The 17,419-nt window shown below is 38.3% G+C and overlaps 1 protein-coding gene across 2 annotated transcripts in view; it reads left to right on the top strand.

Moving 5' to 3' along the window:
* Nucleotides 1–17,419, top strand: part of cracr2a.L (calcium release activated channel regulator 2A L homeolog) — a 105,325-nt gene that overhangs the window by 59,241 nt on the left and 28,665 nt on the right. For both annotated transcript variants that reach the window (XM_041586044.1, XM_041586043.1), the window contains exons 6-13: nt 730–820; nt 4,836–4,931; nt 5,955–6,142; nt 7,441–7,512; nt 8,188–8,233; nt 8,837–8,928; nt 11,899–12,229; nt 12,522–12,654. In XM_041586044.1, coding sequence (XP_041441978.1) covers nt 730–820; nt 4,836–4,931; nt 5,955–6,142; nt 7,441–7,512; nt 8,188–8,233; nt 8,837–8,928; nt 11,899–12,229; nt 12,522–12,654 — 1,049 coding nt within the window. The remainder of the gene's footprint in view (nt 1–729; nt 821–4,835; nt 4,932–5,954; nt 6,143–7,440; nt 7,513–8,187; nt 8,234–8,836; nt 8,929–11,898; nt 12,230–12,521; nt 12,655–17,419) is intronic.

The following is a 17,419-nucleotide window of genomic DNA, read 5'->3' as shown; positions in this document are numbered from 1 at the left end:
TCAGATTAAATATAGTATTGAAAATAACAAAGCAAGTGAAGTTCTGGCTATTAATTTAAAGACAGCAATCGCACTAAAGTTATTAGTAGTGACAGTCTCCCATTGATATTGTCAGATAGGCAATACGTGCAGAGATATTATAACTAATTACAAAAGTTATGTCCGACAAATATTAGTGACAGTCTCCCATTGATATCGTCAGATATACATGGAGATATACAAAAAATGTCGGACGTAACTAGATGATATTGGACCCCACAGCAAATTAATTTTAGGGCCCCCACTATAGCCAGACATGTATTGAGGCAGTCTCCTATTCCCAGTCCTAATTGGACCCTAGCAACCAGATATCTGGTGAAACTAGAAAGCCGCTGAAAGTAAAGCTACATTTTTACAAAAAAATACACAAACATTGCATCATACTATTTATTTGTCACAATTTCAATTTAAATTTGTAAAAAATAAAAATCTCAATATGCTATAATTTTTTCTTGCAGTTTTATATTTTTGAGAAAAATCTTAAATGACTAATTCTATATTGCAGAATAAAAATAATAAAAAAAACCTTGATTGCAATCGTTTGATTTTTCTTTTGTCATTTTGCAGATACAGTAGATATAAATTTATTACATTCTTTGTAGGAAAAAAAACTAATTGCACAAAAAGTCAACTGAATTTTTTTTTAGGTATTGCAAAAGAATAGAAATATTTGTAAATTCCTTTTTCCAGGAAAATAGCAAACTATGACCATGAGATACGGAATTTATATGAAGAGATGGAACAGCAAATAAAGACAGAGAAGGAACAGTTTCTCCTGCAGGTAAGGGATACATTTTCCTTTCATGCTCATTAGCCTTAGAAAAGTTTATCCAATAACCAGAATTTCAGAGACAGAAGAATGCTGACTGGGCGCCCTAGCAAACCCCACTGGCCATCATGTCCGACCCCCCCCCCCCCCGTGTGCGTGAGCATGCACCATAACAGAGGGGTGAGCAGCAGAAGGGAGAGTGATAGAGTGGAGGAGAGGGAGGGGATAGAGGAAGAGGGGAGTAAAAATGGACTAGGGGTAGGCAGAAGACCCTTTAACCTGGACTCTTCTGCCTACCTATAGGTCTGGCCCTGGGCAGAACTAAACTGCAAGTTGAACCATTATTAATTAATAACTTCTCTGTTCCAGGCTCCAACAGTTTGCTGTGGAAGTTTGCAGTTAACAAAACCTTCCTGGTTTTCTTAGCAAATATATATATATATATATATATATATATATATATATATATATATATATATATATATATATATATATATATATATATATATATATACACAAGACAACAAATAAGGGGTTCATTTAAAGATTTTTTTACAATGAACCCCTTATTTGCAATAGTGGAAATTGAAAAAATGCTATATGGATAGTGGATAACAGAAGACACCTTTATGTTCACAGCAGATCTGCTATCTGCTGTGTAACCTGAGCCTTTTCTCCTTTGATTGGCTGCCCCCATTGCTACACAGCAGCTTATTTATATAAAAAAGAGAAGTGTTTCTGAAGCAAACACACCAGTTTTACCTGTAAAGGACTACCCTGCATTATATTTGTATTACTTTAAAACACTTAGGGGCAGATGTATGAAGGGTCGAATATCGAGGGTTAATTAACCCTCGATATTCGACTAGGAACTAAAATCCTTCGACTTCGAATATCGAAGTCGAAGGATTTAGCGCAAATCCTACGATCGAACGATCGAAGGATTATTCCTTCGATCGAACGATTAAATCCTTCGAATCGAACGATTCGAAGGATTTTAATCCAACGATCGAAGGAATATCCTTCGATCCAAAAAACTCAGGCAAGCCTATGGGGACCTTCCCCATAGGCTAACATTGACTTCGGTAGATTTTAGTTGGGGGTTGAAGTTTTTTTTAAAGAGACAGTACTTCGACTATCGAATGGTCGAATAGTCGAACGATTTTTAGTTCGAATCGTTCGATTCGTAGTCGTAGTCGTAGGTCGAAGTATCCCATTCGATGGTCGAAGTAGCCTAAAAAACACTTAGAAATTCGAAGTTTTTTTAATTCGAATCCTTCACTCGAGCTTCATGAATCGGCCCCTAAAAATGTTTTCATGTAACTGTTCCGTTAAGTGTACTAGAAAATCATGTAAACATTAATTAAACCCAATAGGCTGGTTTGGCCTCAAATAAGGATTAATTATATATTATATAATTATAATTATATTATTTGGACCAAGTACAATGTACTGTTATTATTACATAGAAAAGAGGAAAACTATTTTGAAACATTTGAATTATTTATATAATGGATAACTGATCCTATATTTGTATTAAAATGTTAAAGCCAACGCCTGATTTCAAGTTTTTGCACACAAAGGCTGGGCTGTCAACCACTCTTTCATCCATGGTCATACTTGCTCATAAAAGAGAAGAAGAAGCAATAAAAGACTGGGAAAGCAGTCTTTCTAAAAAAATACTGGGAAAGCGGGAAAGTTGGCAGGTGGCCCTGACCCCATTGTGATTTCCTAGTGATACAGCCCCTAAATAAATGTGTCTTACCTGCAGCTGAAGGAGTGTGTTTTACTCTTTCTTACTCTTAAGGTGGCCATACACGGGCAGACCAAAAATTGGCCAGATATCGATCGGTCAAGTTTGATTTTTTGTACGATCCAGGACTGCATTGGCTAGTTGATGTGGTCCTGCGACCCGTCGGAGCCCATTTGTAGTATTGTAATCTGATCGTTCGGATCCATCCAATATTGCCCAGCCATTAGTGGGCAAATTGGGTTAAGACCCGCTCGTTTGGTGACCTTGCCAAACGAGCAGGTCTTATAGTGTATGGCCACCTTTAAAAGAGGAATGTCCCCATTTATAACAATAAAGAGTTATATGCTACTAAAGGAATTTTAAATACATGGAAGAATGGCCAAATAAAAAATAGATATGCCAAGAGGAGAGCTAAAAGTCTTGGGTCATAATTTCTTTAACAAAATATTGCACTTCCTATTCATTGCCAAAAAATTGCACTTCCCTTCCAAATTTGAAATGATGCTTCAAGTCTACAGAAGAACTTATAGAATCTTCTATCCTGCCAAAGAACTTACCAGACATTGTATCCTACAGACGATCTTACTGGAGCTTTTATCCTACAGAAGAATTTACCAGAGTTGCTTCTGAGTTGTAGCAGATCCTGCAAAATAATTATCATCATCATCATGATACCCATAGTTCCCTGCAGGTCCAGATTTGTGGAGAGGCCACAAAGGCCTAGGGCAGCAAGATTTTAGGGGAGAACTAGCGATCTACTCTAGGACTAGCACTAGGAACCAGAGGCTTAGGGGCGCCAAGCCCGAAATCCAGGCCTGGTTTCCTGAGCTTATCTGGTGCTTGTTTAACCAAAAGGCTTCCATCTGAAGGCTCTGCTCCAGCCTGCTATGTAATTAATGCTAGTTCCCTATATCCCTTACGATACAGTGCAACATATTTTATACAGCACTTGTTCTTCTTTCACATCAGTCCCACCCCAGAGAATCTTACAGTCCCTATCACATTCACACAACTGTGGTGAGTTTTAGTAGGAGATACTGCCTGTATGTTGAAAGTGTGCAAAGAAACCAGAGTACCTGGAGCAAAGCCCACCCAGACATGGAGAGAAGATACAGACACCTTGTAGATAGATGTTTAACTGAAAATACATTCTTGAATTTGGCCTCTGTGGGTTTCCTTACATCTGAAAACACTTTTAGAATGATATTTTCCATTATTTTCATTAGAAATAATCCTTTACTGATTATGCCATAAACAAAGTGACTGCCTAATTTGTACAACAGTGTGTGGGTGAAAAAGATTAATGGAACACTTTTAGCGAAGTGTCTTTATTGAGTCTTTTTACAAAAATAAACATCAAACACATATAAAATGACAAACCTAAAAAGGTAAATGAGAAAAATGTCTTTGTGTGAAGCATTGGGTAACAATGAAGACACAAATTCATAATGCTGAAATTTAAATGATTAAATTCACAGATATAAATAACTGGTCTATAAAAGTTCTGGGCCATGGTTCTGGTGTGGATTCTTAAACAGAATAACTCTTTTTACTTACACTATCAGATATTTATTCCTAAGGACAGTGGTGTTATGTTTTGGGTAGCCGAGGATGAGGAGAGTATAACAGTGCTTTATTAGCAGGCTCATGCAGGCATTACACAACAGTAACTTTCACTTTTAAGCTGTCAGGAAGTATGCACAGTATAAGTATGAGCACAGTGACATCTACAGGCCATTTGTATAAACACCACAAGTGACTTTAAAGACTCTCTTTGAGGTGGAAAAATGTGGTCAGGGCCCCCTTTGGGTCATAAAAAAAGTCTATAGATATATGAAATATCTGCTCATTCATCCACACAAACGTAGTTCCAAGAATTTCTAGGATAGCAAATAAGTATAATTGCATAAAAGTCACCACCCTGTTTAACCAGGACACTATGTCACTAACATCTTGCAAATATCCAAGTGCCCTGGTGAATTCGTTGGACTGTATGACGAAACATTGCATTTGCACTTGCATAGCGGAAAAAATTCTGGTGGGCCTTGGTTATGGTGATCCCCATTCCCTGGTCTTGGGTGTCTACATAGTTCTGCTAAACTGATACTCCTCTGCTAGTTGTCTGGGGCAGGGTCAGTGTGATGTATGTGGAGTGGTTGGCCTTTGAGGTCAAGGTCTTTGGTGGACCCCTGGTAAAACTGTTTTTGCAGGTATGTACCTCATATAGTAATATAATAATAGAAATAGTATTACTTCTCATGTTCTTCTACTCAGGACACAGAACGATATCAGTCACGCAGCAAAGACCTGGAGCAAAGGCTTCAGTCCAAAGAACACGAGTTGGACCATCTGGTTCACAAGCAGAAAAGGGTACGTAACGTCAGTATTAACCGACATGATTTATTCACTTTCATTTGCTTTTAATTTATTCCCCCTTTCCGCACTGCCAGTAAAGTTATTGTTATTTAATATCTCAGAGACAAAACCCTTTGATGTGGCACAAAATGGCGGGAACATAATGAGTCTCAGCATTTTGTATGTATTTATGGGAATCCTAACCAGCGAGGCCCTCGTGTTTGGTGCAGTGTACTGAAGTGAGACTCTTCAGGCAGATAAGTGGAGATCTTGGATCTGAATGCAAAATGAACAAGATGTACAAGCAACAGGCTGGTACACAATGTTTCCATGCCATTAATACCAATCATGCTTTTAAAACCGCAACAAAAACAATCTCCGCAGCTCTGATTAGTAAATGCAAAAGTGCACTTAGTTATCGAGTACTTCTCCGCTGCCTCTCTCATTTGCATCATTCTGGGTTTACTTGGAAGGGGAGGATGGATAAAGTATTATTAAAAGGTTTGTTCACCTTTGAATTAACTTTTAGTATGATATAGAGAGTGATATACTGAGACAATTTGCAATTGGTTTTCATTTTTTATTACTTGTGTTTTTTTATTATTATAATAATCTAGTTTTTTATTTTTTATTCAGCAGCTCTCCAGTTTGAAATTTCAGCAATCGGGTTGCTGGAAAGAGTCAGAAGAAGCAGACAAATAATTCAAAAGCATAAAAAAAGAAAAAAATAAGACCAATTGAAAAGTGACTTCAAATTGGCCATTCTATATCATACTAAAAGTTAGCATAAAGGTGGCAGAGGTTAAACGACCCTTTACTCCTTCTCCTGAACCCACCATTGGGCCCTCTATCTGCTCCATTCCCATGCCATCTGTCAAAAGCGTGCCTGATATAGAAATGCAGAGTGGGTCAGTGGGGTGTAATGTATAAACTGGTTTCTGGTGGCGTCACTGCTCTGTAACCATGCAGACTAATTTAGCGCCCTAAGATTTGTTTCACAGGTCTAGCTCCTGATTTGCATAGTTTATCTTTTTACAGCTGGAAAATCAATGCAAGGATCTCAACAATGACAAGTATGAAACAAAAGCTGAAAATGAAAAACTGAAGACCTCCAATAAAGAGATGAGGCGAGAACTCGAGAGGACAACTCAGGAGCTGGGAACTGCTCAGAGACAGCTAAAGATTCTACAGGAGGCGGCCTCCCAACTAAATGAAGAAAGAGAAATGTATGTTGCACGTGTCCCTGCTACCTATATTATATTATATATAGTAAAGGGGGACACTTTTTTCTAAAATCAACCTTTAAATGTAGCCAAAGATAAATAATAGACTGCGCCTGATTTAAATGTGGTCATTCAGATGTGCAAGTTAAGTAGTTCCCTTTGAATGAGCATGAAAGGGGTGATTAGTATTAGTTATACATTATCTATTTTTTATAGTGTTTGAATTATTATTTTCTCTTTTTAACTCTTTACAGCTCTTTCACAAAGGGGTCACTGATCCCATAAACCAAAAAAAAAAAACACTGTAAGGCTGCAATGTGTTTGTTTTTTTTACTTTTTCTTACTAACTGTATTATTCTGTATACCATTCATCTTTCAGTCTCTCATTGAAATTATTGCTAGGGTAAATTAGACCCTAGCAACCAGATGGCTGCTGCAATACCAAACTGAAGAGCTGCTGAACAGAAAGTTAAATAACTGAAAAACCGCATACATTTACAAATGGAGATCGATTGCAATTTGTCTCAGGATATCAATGTCTACATCATACTAAAACCCCCAGAATCCTGTCCAAACCCCCAGAATCCTTCACGAAAGATTCAGCCACATATGCAAATTAGGGGTGGGAAGGGGAACTTTTTTTACCTTCCTTGTTTTGTGACAAAAAGTCAAGCGATTTCCCTTCACATTTGCATATGCAAATTAGGATTCGGTTCGGCCTGGCAGAAGGGTTTGGCCGAATCCGAATCGTGCTGAAAAAGGGCCGAATCCCCAACTGAATTCGGTGCATTCATAATACATACGTTTATATTCTGCAGCCTATTGCCAAAAAAAACCTTAAAGCGTTTTCCTATTGGAGCTGTGAGCTAATACATGCTTTGGACTGTATTATACTGACAGCTCCTTGGGGCATTTTGATATGGCTATACCTTGGTATGCCCATGCAAATTTGAAGCCCATGGATATGTATATCTTCTGTGCCACTGCTCATTTTGGCACTTTGACAACAATCATTTGAAGCCAAGGGAGAGATAAAGAGTCAAGTGTAAGGAAGAATCCATCTCTGTTATTAGTGCAATACAGCTCCCATTATTATTCCTTCTGTTGCCTAACATGGGGAAATGACTGTGCAATTATGGCTTGCTGTAACCAAACAGTAGGTTGGATATAGTACTGTTGGTGCTTTATGCTTGAAAATGTGTTGCTCTACTGCATTAACAGGGAAGTTACTGGACACAGAGAAGGCAAGTTTCTTATTGGAGGTTCCTCTACAATTAATTGGATTAAATGTTGTTTTCTAGGGAAGTTTACAGAGTAACTGAGAGTTTGCAACGAGAAAGAACAGCTCTATTGAAACAGCTTGATCTTTTAAGGTAAGTGTTGAGGTTACCACACTGTTAGAGAGAGAAACGGAGAAAAACTTTAAGGGGGTTATTAACTAAACTCTGGTCTGGCTTTTCAGATCAATTTTTATTTTTTAAAAACTTGGATTTTTCAATATTTATTAAAGCCCAATGCAGCAAAAAGCTATAATCAGAAAATCCGCCATCTCAGACCTGTAGAGGTTGTGCATAAGTCAATGGGAGAGGTCCCTATCCTATTTTGAAGATTCTATGATCTGTGCTGGAGTTAGCCCGAATATCTGACCATTTCTGGCTTTTCTGGCAAAGATCTGAAAAATTCGGGCTTTTTGGAAAAGAGCCTGAAATAGTCTAGTGATTTGCGGGAAAAATACCCAGAAAATGTTTTCACCCGAACCAATTAAATCAAGCCTTTTTAGTAATAAATAAGGTACAATCAGGTATGGTCCTGGTTTTTTTATTTTAAAAATGAGATAAAATCAAATTTTAGTAAATAACCCTCTAAGTGTGATTCATTTTAGTGTGAATAGTCTAGTAGCCTAGGCTTCTAGTCACTTACAAGACTATACAAAGCCTGTTGACCTGAATTTGTCAAATGTTCAACTAATACACAGCATTTAAGTGCTTTGTAATGTTTTTGAAAATTGTTAAAGAAATATTGCAAGGAAACCTTTCCTTTTATTTTAGGGAAATGAATAAGCACCTAAGAGATGAGCGGGACAGCTGCTTACAGGTAAAGAAGTTTCATTCACAGGGATTATTATTTTTCCCTGCTTCACTAGACTTAACATAAAATTTGGTGTATGCCGGTTTCCTACAGGCCCAAGTGCTACACTACATTGGAGAAATAGAAATACCAGGAGAATAAGAACTCAGTTAGCATGAGCTTAAATACTGTCACCCTCTCCTACATACTGGCTAACGGTATTGAACGGTATTGAATAATGTACCCCCTATTATAAAATATAAGGATATTATAAGTTTCATTGGAGTTCCGAAGGCCAAGTGCTTTTATACAGGTTATGGACATCCATGGTGACTTCTAATATCCTCATATTTTGCAACAGGGGGAAGTACCCCCTGTATTGGTCAAAAACCTTTGAATGAAAGATGCTCGATGGATATTAGGGATGACGGACATCAAGTTTACATCCTATATGGCCACCTTCATTAGTCAGAAACTCGGTAACTGGAAAATGTATATACCATCTCCCTTTAAAGTATAGCAACACATTTCTTTTTTATTACAATGTTGTGCTGTTCCAAAATAAGGCTTGTGGCTAGATAAATATTAAATGTTTTTATAAATATAAACATTGTTTTTTTTTTACATTAGAAACCAAAGGGAAATTCAGGGGCATCAATAAAGAATCAAAGGTCTGGCTCTATCATTGGCAAATATGTTGACAGGAAACCGTCAGTGAAAAGGTATTTCTACCCTTTTTTTTTGTGCATATTTACATTTATATTGGGGAATAATTCCCAAATCTGAATTGTACTCTGGACTTGAAAACCATACCAACCAAAGATTTTTGTTTTAATTAGTCGTACTGTTGTTAATCACTCAAAACGAATTGCTGTTTGGTTGATATGGGCTAAAACGCCATTTTTGAGACTGTACATATAGGTTTATAAATATACACAAAAACCCTTTTCTTCTGAGCTGATAGGCACGACAGGCAAGAACTTTTATATGAAACATGGGAGGCTATGATGTTTCCAAAATTCTGGCACAGTAATCATCACTGTATAACAATATTTCGATTGAGCCATATTTTCTGTTTAGGTATTTATTTTAAATATAATGCAAAATTCATTCTTTTCATAATTTTCATTTGTATATTGTGCTCAATTAAGCCACCCTCCCAGAGGATATAATGGTTAATGAAAGCTTTTTAGTATAAAAATCCAAGGGAAAACAAAAAAAAATGCTTGCCAGAATGTGGAAGCAATGGAAGAAAGCATCAGAACTGGGAAAAAAATAGGACACATATTTATCTCAAGAATAAGGAAATACTAAAACTAAGTAAGCTTTGTCAGAAACATCTATATAAATATACCAGTAAATCCTCAAAATAATGCTGCTCAGAGTCCTCTGTCAAAAGAAACTCATTTTGTTCCTTCTATTGTGTACACATGGGCTTCTTTATGACACTTCCTTCTTTCAGCTTAAACCTTCAGGGCATGGGCTTGAGCATGCTCAGTTTGTTCCTCTCTCCCACTCCCTTCCCTGCCGTAATCTAAACCGAGAGTATTTAGTGTTCAACCTTGCACTATTGTTGCTAATCTAATAGGAATAAACTGCCTCAGTAGCTTTCCTTCTCTTTTAACTGGAGGTAAAAGGAGAGGAGGCAGCTTAGTGACCAATATGACCTGTCACACTGATATAAGTAAATGAAAATAAGAACAGGGGTAATGCTTTGGGCAAGCAATATGCTACAACCTCGTACTTTGTGTCTAGGTGAAAGAAAAATGAAATGTATCTGTACTTCAGTAAGATATGCTTCCCCTTAAAATAGAACACTGTAATGTAGTTGTCATTTGTCTTTGGCACAGATGATAAATATTTAGGGGGTTATTTATCAAAATTCGAATTTTTCTGATGTTTTAAATAAAAAAAAGTCCAACCAATCTAGAAAAAACATGGAAAAATCAGATCGACAAAAACTGAAACTTTTTAGGATTTTTTGTGAAATCAGAGGAAAAGACCGAAATGTTCGGATCATCGTATGAAACTCAGCGCAGACCAGAATATCTTAAATTTGCTAAACAGGACCTCGACAGGTTGAAGATGGAGTATTTTCGGATTCAGACTTTTTGCAGCCTCGGGGTATATTAAATCTCAAGGTTTTTTTCCACTAAAAATTTGTCCCTCAAGAAAAAAAGATTTGTTTCCTAAAGAAGATCAGAGCAAGGCAAGGCCCTTTATATTAGGCTAATGACACATGTAGCTGTTTATCCGAAAGTGGGGAGAAGCTGCTGAGAAGCTCCCATTTGCGCCTGCATGTCTTTTCACTGACAAAGTGAAAAGTGTTAGCCTTGTGTAATTTTGCTAGCCAAATTAGAGGGGCTTCCTAGGCAAGCCCTACCCCAATCACCCCCCCCCACACACACAGAAAGGTGAGGTTGTATTATTGTTAAATGTTTTTTATTTGACATTTTTTGCAACAATAGGATTTCACATTGATGATGTTATACCCATTTGTAACCCAAGGCATTGCAAGCACATATATATTCAACAGCATTTCCAGTTGTGTAAAGTGATTTTCTTGTTCTCTCATCACAGTTAATTATTTGTTATTTAGACGTACGTTTTCAGAGACTCTCTATAATTATTAGTAAGCTTCATAATTAATTCAATCTGATAGATAACGTCATAAACGCACAAAAAAGGTTTTTGCTCCTCCTGTATAAAAGCTGAAGTAAAATTATACATACATAATAATGTAGAAATGAAAGGCATAGTGTACAGTGTACACTAAATGCTTTTTGTATTGGACATTTTATGGGGATAACCTACCCAATTGTACGTGAGAGTTCTTCTGTACTAAAGTCCTGCAGCGGTGCAGGTACCAAGCAGGTAATAATGCGCTTTGCGGGTCCGGATTGCCGATTGCAGGTTGCTGGTACAGGTCAGATACGGGTTCCAAAAAATGGACCCGTGCAGGACTCTATTCTGTACCCAGTATAGACGAGAGTCATCTTTCAGGCACAAGTCTGGCTGTTACTAGGTTGGATGCTCTATGCTTCAAAAATGAGGCCTTGTGCGCCATGTATTGAGTGGATGGAACAAGGTAAGACAAGGGTTTAGTACAGGCAAGCTATAAGGAGGCTGGTCTTTGCCACATCAGGGGAGGCTGGGCTCTGTCAGGGGGAAGGCTGGGTCCAGCAAACCAGATTGGACCAGAGCACCTCTTTCTGGCAATTTAACACAACACTGTGCACTCTTTCCAAAAGGGGGTAATCCATGTCCCCATGTGGAGGTGTAGGACACGGATAAGCTACAAGGTGACCACCTTAGGTTGATTTACAGCTCCTCTGTCTTTAAATATCATCATGCATGGCAAGGTACTATCTGCCCAAAGAACCATTCTAAATTCACTGGTGCTCAACTGGGAGCACACACCAGCTGAGTTGTGAGGTTGGAGCCTTATTTAAAGCACAAGTCTTGTAGAGATAATAAATGACCATTTCCCACAGGCAGGAAGGCAGTCCCTATATCAGTAGCAGCAGCAGTAAATAGCAATGGTGTTGGATAGAACGAAAGTAGGGGAAGGTAAAAATGGTCACAAAGATTGTGACAATAACAGTTGGGTCCCTCCAGCAGCCTTTCTAACAATTTTAGAGCTAGATATCTTATCCTATCCATACAATACTATTTGCTTTTTGTGTCAACAGCCAATCATCAGAGGAGGAAGATGTATTTCACACTAAAGGAAATTCTATTGGACTTAATGGTTATTTTACGTCGGCTCAGGAACCTGAAAATGTTGTGGAGTGTAAACCAAATAAATTGAAAAAGCTACAAAGAGTTATATCCATTGAGGAAGACCACTTACCCCAACTGCTGGACAGCCAGCAGGAGAGACCTTTACATGAGTGGAAAGAAGTAGATGAGAGTGAGGAGACCAGCACTGAGTTATCTGAGAATATGGAAAAACAGGTACCTAAGGGAGAGGTACCATCTTCCCCAAGAGGACAACCAGTCGGGAAAGAGACATTACCAACTGTAAGTATTCAAAATGTAAAGTAGAAAATGCACATAAATAGTATCAGCACTCTCATTATCAGTTTCTGGGTTTGGTACAAATGGGTCACAAGACATAATCAGTGAGCATAATCATTGACTGATTTATGTCCCCCTTTGTAGTCCCCATACCCTATTTGTGTGAAATCAACCCACCAATCCAGTCATGTTTAGAACATTCCATACATATGTAAATCCATTGGTCTTGTTAATTATTTAAATATCTTTTGGCAAACTTGAAATGTGTAATAACCATAAATTTATTTATTTGAAGGAAGAACGGGTGCACACCTCCCCAGAGCGCATCTTTAAAATAGTCTTGGTTGGTAATTCCAGTGTTGGGAAGACTTCGTTTCTGAGACGGTTTTGTGAAGGTAGTTTTCATCCTGGAACTTCAGCCACTGTAGGTAAGATGTTAAATATTAATTTAGCTGAATATTCTCTATATATCTATGTTATGTCACCGTACCAGACACACTTGATAAAGGGCGTGGGCCCGAAACATGTTGTGTAACTCATTATCCCAATAAAGAACTTTGCAGACAAGTTGCTGCCCTGGATTTGTTCCACAACTACTGAATGCATTGAACTATTGGGTATTACACACAGAATACCTGTGGAAGAAGCCAACAAAGAAATTCGGTGAGCTTGCTCTGAATACTATATTTTCACCGTACCAGAGGCCATCCCTTTAGACTAGAAGAAAAGAACTTTCATTTGAAGCTACGCAGGTGGTTCTTCACAGTGAGGACAGTGAGGTTGTGGAATGCACTGCCGGGTGATGTTGTGATGGCTGGTTCAGTTAATGCCTTTAAGAATGGCTTGGATGATTTTTTGGACAGACATAATATCAAAGGCTATTGTGATACTAAACTCTATAGTTAGTATAGATATGGGTATATAGAATTTATGTGAAAGTAGAGAGGGGTGTGTGTATGGATGCTGGGTTTTCATTTGGAGGGGTTGAACTTGATGGACTTTGTCTTTTTTCAACCCAATTTAACTATGTAACTATATGTCTATTCTCTAGTAAGATTTCTTTAAATTGACAATGTACAGTACCCAAATGTTCTTCATTAGTTAAATTAATAGAACGTGTTAAATATTTATTCTGTCATGGCTTTTATTGCCATGTCTGATGGCATTAGCAGGACATGAGAATTATTATGCTCATTCCTCACAGACAGGTACTTCTTAGTGGATTTGGTGCATGTCCTAGATGACAATTGTTAGGCACTATATTAGGAGCTTTTCATAGATGACAAGATGACACATTGTGATTGTGGGAAGTTATTAATGTATTTATATGAATAACTACAATGCAGCCTCTCCTTACACACTGATTAAACCTTGCATGAAACTTATTAACTTGGGCTGTCCAGTTGGAGGCCTATGGATTGAATGCTCTACCTCCATGGTATATATTTGTGCTCCAGAGAAACTCATTACTTTATTAGAGTCCAAAAATATAATTGCTGGTCAGACAAATGGATACATTTGGTAGTAATGTTCTACTGGCAAAATTGGGAGTGGGTTTTCATAGATATGTGTGTTCTCTTTGGTTGTGTGGTTGATTTTTTTTTTGTCATATTTTTCCTCTTGTTCAAATTATGAAGCAACTCAAGCTTACTATAAACAAGTAGGTGTATCTCAGCCCTGACATTTAGGAGGCTATATTATGTAAATAGCAATGCCATCTGTCTTTAGGGGTCTGTAACCCCAATTCATCTTTGTGTACAGTAACAAAAGTAAATTCAAACCATTTACAAACTCTATAAGTTGATCTATAGGACCCCTTCACACAAAGAAAATATCATCAATAAAGCACCTATAAAAGGTGCCATATCTCCTAAACCAGTGATCCCCAAACAGTAGCTCGTGAGCAACATGTTGCTCTTGGACCCCTTGGATCTTGCTCCAAGTGGCTTCCAAGCAGTTGTTTATTTTTGAATTCCTGGCTTAAAGGCAAGTTTTAGTTGCATAAAAACCAGGTGCACTGCCAAATAGTGGGGCTCATTTATAAACTTCGAGCAGAGCAAAATGATTGACACAGTGAAAATATTTGCCCTGCACATGGTTATATTTATAAAGCTGGATAAAAGTGGTTTTATTTATTCGCAAATTCTAAAAACCGGAAAGACGGGCACAGCAATGCAATATTTTAGCATTTAGGAAAAGCATGTGCAATACAAACATTTGCGAATAAATATGCAAAATTTATAAATGACCTCAGAGCCTCCTGTTGGCTGCAAGTCCAAATAGGGGCTACCAATACCCAATCACAGACCTTATTTGGAAGCCCCGGACACTTTTTGCATGCTTGTATTGCTTTCCAACATTATTTTATACTTGAGTGTGGCTCATGGGCAAAAAAGGTTGGGGACCCCTGTCCTAAACAAAACATTACTGAAAATATTTTGACTCTCAAATTCCCACATATAGGCCTTCGTGTATGAGTGACCCCATCACGGTACCTGTACACTGGATGTAAAACTGTTTTTCAAATTTGATTACCAGCACTAAATCACTTTTATCAATTTAAAAAAATCATTAGTCTCCTTAATATAATGCTAATTGCTTTCATGCATGGTTGTAACAGAAAATCCACAAAATGAGCAATCCTTTCATTTAAAGAACTTCTACATGAAATTATTGGTCTTCCAGGGAGTTTTAACATATCCTTGTGGACCTTTGATAATGTATCTATTACTGGCACTATAGGATGTATAGGAGCCAGATATTCCAACATATTGGTTATATTCCAGCCTTGCCTTTTCGCTATTTTAAGCAACATGTACAATTCACCTTTAAATCTATCTGGGATTGAACATCACAGTTGACCATAATTCAAAGTATCAGACATTTGTGACAGTAATTACGATAGTAACTAAAGTCCACCACAACTACCCCACCGCCTTTGTCTGCACTACGCACAATGACGTCCTCATTCCAAATAAACAATATACCTACAATTGGGAGAACAAATGCAGATTTCTCATGATGCAAAGCAAATAGAGGCTGTGAGAAAAGTTCAGATAAGGTTTATTATGTGACCCAGTATAATCGCCAGAGTTTCCTTTGCCAGCTTAGACCTGGTGAACTGATAAGATGACCTCCTCAATCTTATGTCAGTGACATCACATCCTGTATGCTGAAGTCTTAAAAATGATAAAGTAAACTCTGGTGTTTTCAACATTTTTTTGTGGGGCATGCCACATTTATTTTAGGGTGGGCTCATATTTAGGGCATGGGAGCATCTCTTTTGTCTTCATTTTGCTTCCTTCAAAATTTTTAATAAGTGGCCACTTCAAGCATTTGCACCAACATCACGAATAAAGACATATACATATATATGACCTATCTAACCATTTCTGCCAGACTTCCCACCTGTCCTGAAGTTGCCCTTTTCTGGTTAGTATAATTTTTTTCTTTATTGCTTATGGAAGTAACAGCTTGATACCAGGATATTGTGGTTGGAGTGGAACTGCTCTTCCAATTCAGAGTTATTTAACGTCTGGCATGGAACAAGGATTTGGTTATTAACTGTCTATATTCTACAGGAGCACACTCCCTGGTCCCAATACTCAGGAGACATAGATCTGGGCTGGTTGGCTGAATAGAACCCGTTATATTACGTAGGTATTCTAGGACATCTGTCCAATACTGTTGTAACAAGGGGCATTGCCACACAATATGCAGCAGGGTGGCTTGTTGTTTCCCACATCTTAGGCAGTCAGGCGAGACATTAGGATACATCTTATTAATTTTGCTCCTGGTGAGGTAAGCTCTGTGTACCATATATAATTGTAACAATCTATCATTGTAATTTTATTGTAATTACATGATACATACATAGACTCTGCGGCAAATAAATATTTATTGAATCACAACATGTTTCGGATCGCAAGCAGTAACGTAACTAGAGGGGCGGGCCCTGGCGCGGGACGTGCAACAGGGCCCCGCCCCCCTCCGTATGTCATTTTCTGCCGCCGGAGTCAGTGGCACGCGAGCTGCCGGGGGGCCCTGAGGGGGTGCGGGCCCTGGCCCAATCGCACCCCCTGCTCCTCCGGTAGTTACGCCACTGATCACAAGGATCCTTTTTCAATATTTATTTGTGGCAGAGTCTGCGAGTTATGTGCTCCATCCATACCTATGTTTTCTGAAATTGTCTGTGGGCCTTCTGGTGTGGCCTGACTGGAGAGTGAGCACGATACACAGGTGAAGGTGACTGAACAAATTTGCTGAATGATACATACATTGGGGCTCTAAGGGCTTCTCTCCATTGTTATATAAGTTAGGAACAGCTTTGCTTATTAAAAGTGCAACCCCTGAGTAATGTTTTGTGTGGGCTGAGTGGTATGCCCATCCCACCCAAAGCTTTTTGAGAGCCATGATATTTGCCCCGGTTAGGTGGGTTTCCTGAAGGAATGCTATTTCCACATTTTTTCTTTTGAGATAGTCAAGTACCAACAGCCTCTATATATTTTTTTAAAGAATGCTTTTTATTGATTTTCAACAAAAAATAAAAAGGTAGAGAAGTAGAAAGAAAAGAAAAGGAAATAATAGACAGCAATAAGGGGGCTGTAGGTAGGAAAGTCAATCATATCGAGGTTGCAGGTGATTCTGTCCATGGAGACCATAAGTCTTCGAATTTCCCCGGACAACCTCTTGCCATATAAGTGAGTTTGTAAAGTTCCAACTGAGAGTTAACAAGAGCAATCCATTTCTGCAAGGTAGGTGGTGATGGTCCCATCCAGTGTAGTGCTATAGTTTTTTTCCCATAGAACAAAAGCAGTTTCAGTAAGTGTCTAGTTCTTACTCTGGGTACCATGGAATCTACTAATCCCAGCAAACATGTGGCAGGGTTGAGTACCTGCGGTAAGGCTAGTTCTACGCCCATAAATTGAGTGACCTGTTGCCAGAACCTCTGCACCGTAGGGCAGCTCCACATCAAATGTATGAAGTCAGCTAACTGCGCACTACATCTAGGGCAGTTTAGTGAGTCCCACTTACCCATGACTTGTAATTTTGTGGGGTAAGATATGTCTGGTGGATAATTTTAAACTGTATAAGTTTATCCCTAGTACTTACAAGAGGTTGGTACAGAGAGTCAATAACTTCTTCCCAGTCATCTGGATCCAGTTGGATCCCACTAACTTCCCACTTATATTT

The sequence above is a fragment of the Xenopus laevis genome, chromosome 3L (genome assembly GCF_017654675.1).
Source record: "Xenopus laevis strain J_2021 chromosome 3L, Xenopus_laevis_v10.1, whole genome shotgun sequence".
Taxonomy (NCBI): Eukaryota; Metazoa; Chordata; class Amphibia; order Anura; family Pipidae; genus Xenopus; species Xenopus laevis.
This window is presented reverse-complemented; position numbering and strand designations above follow the sequence as displayed.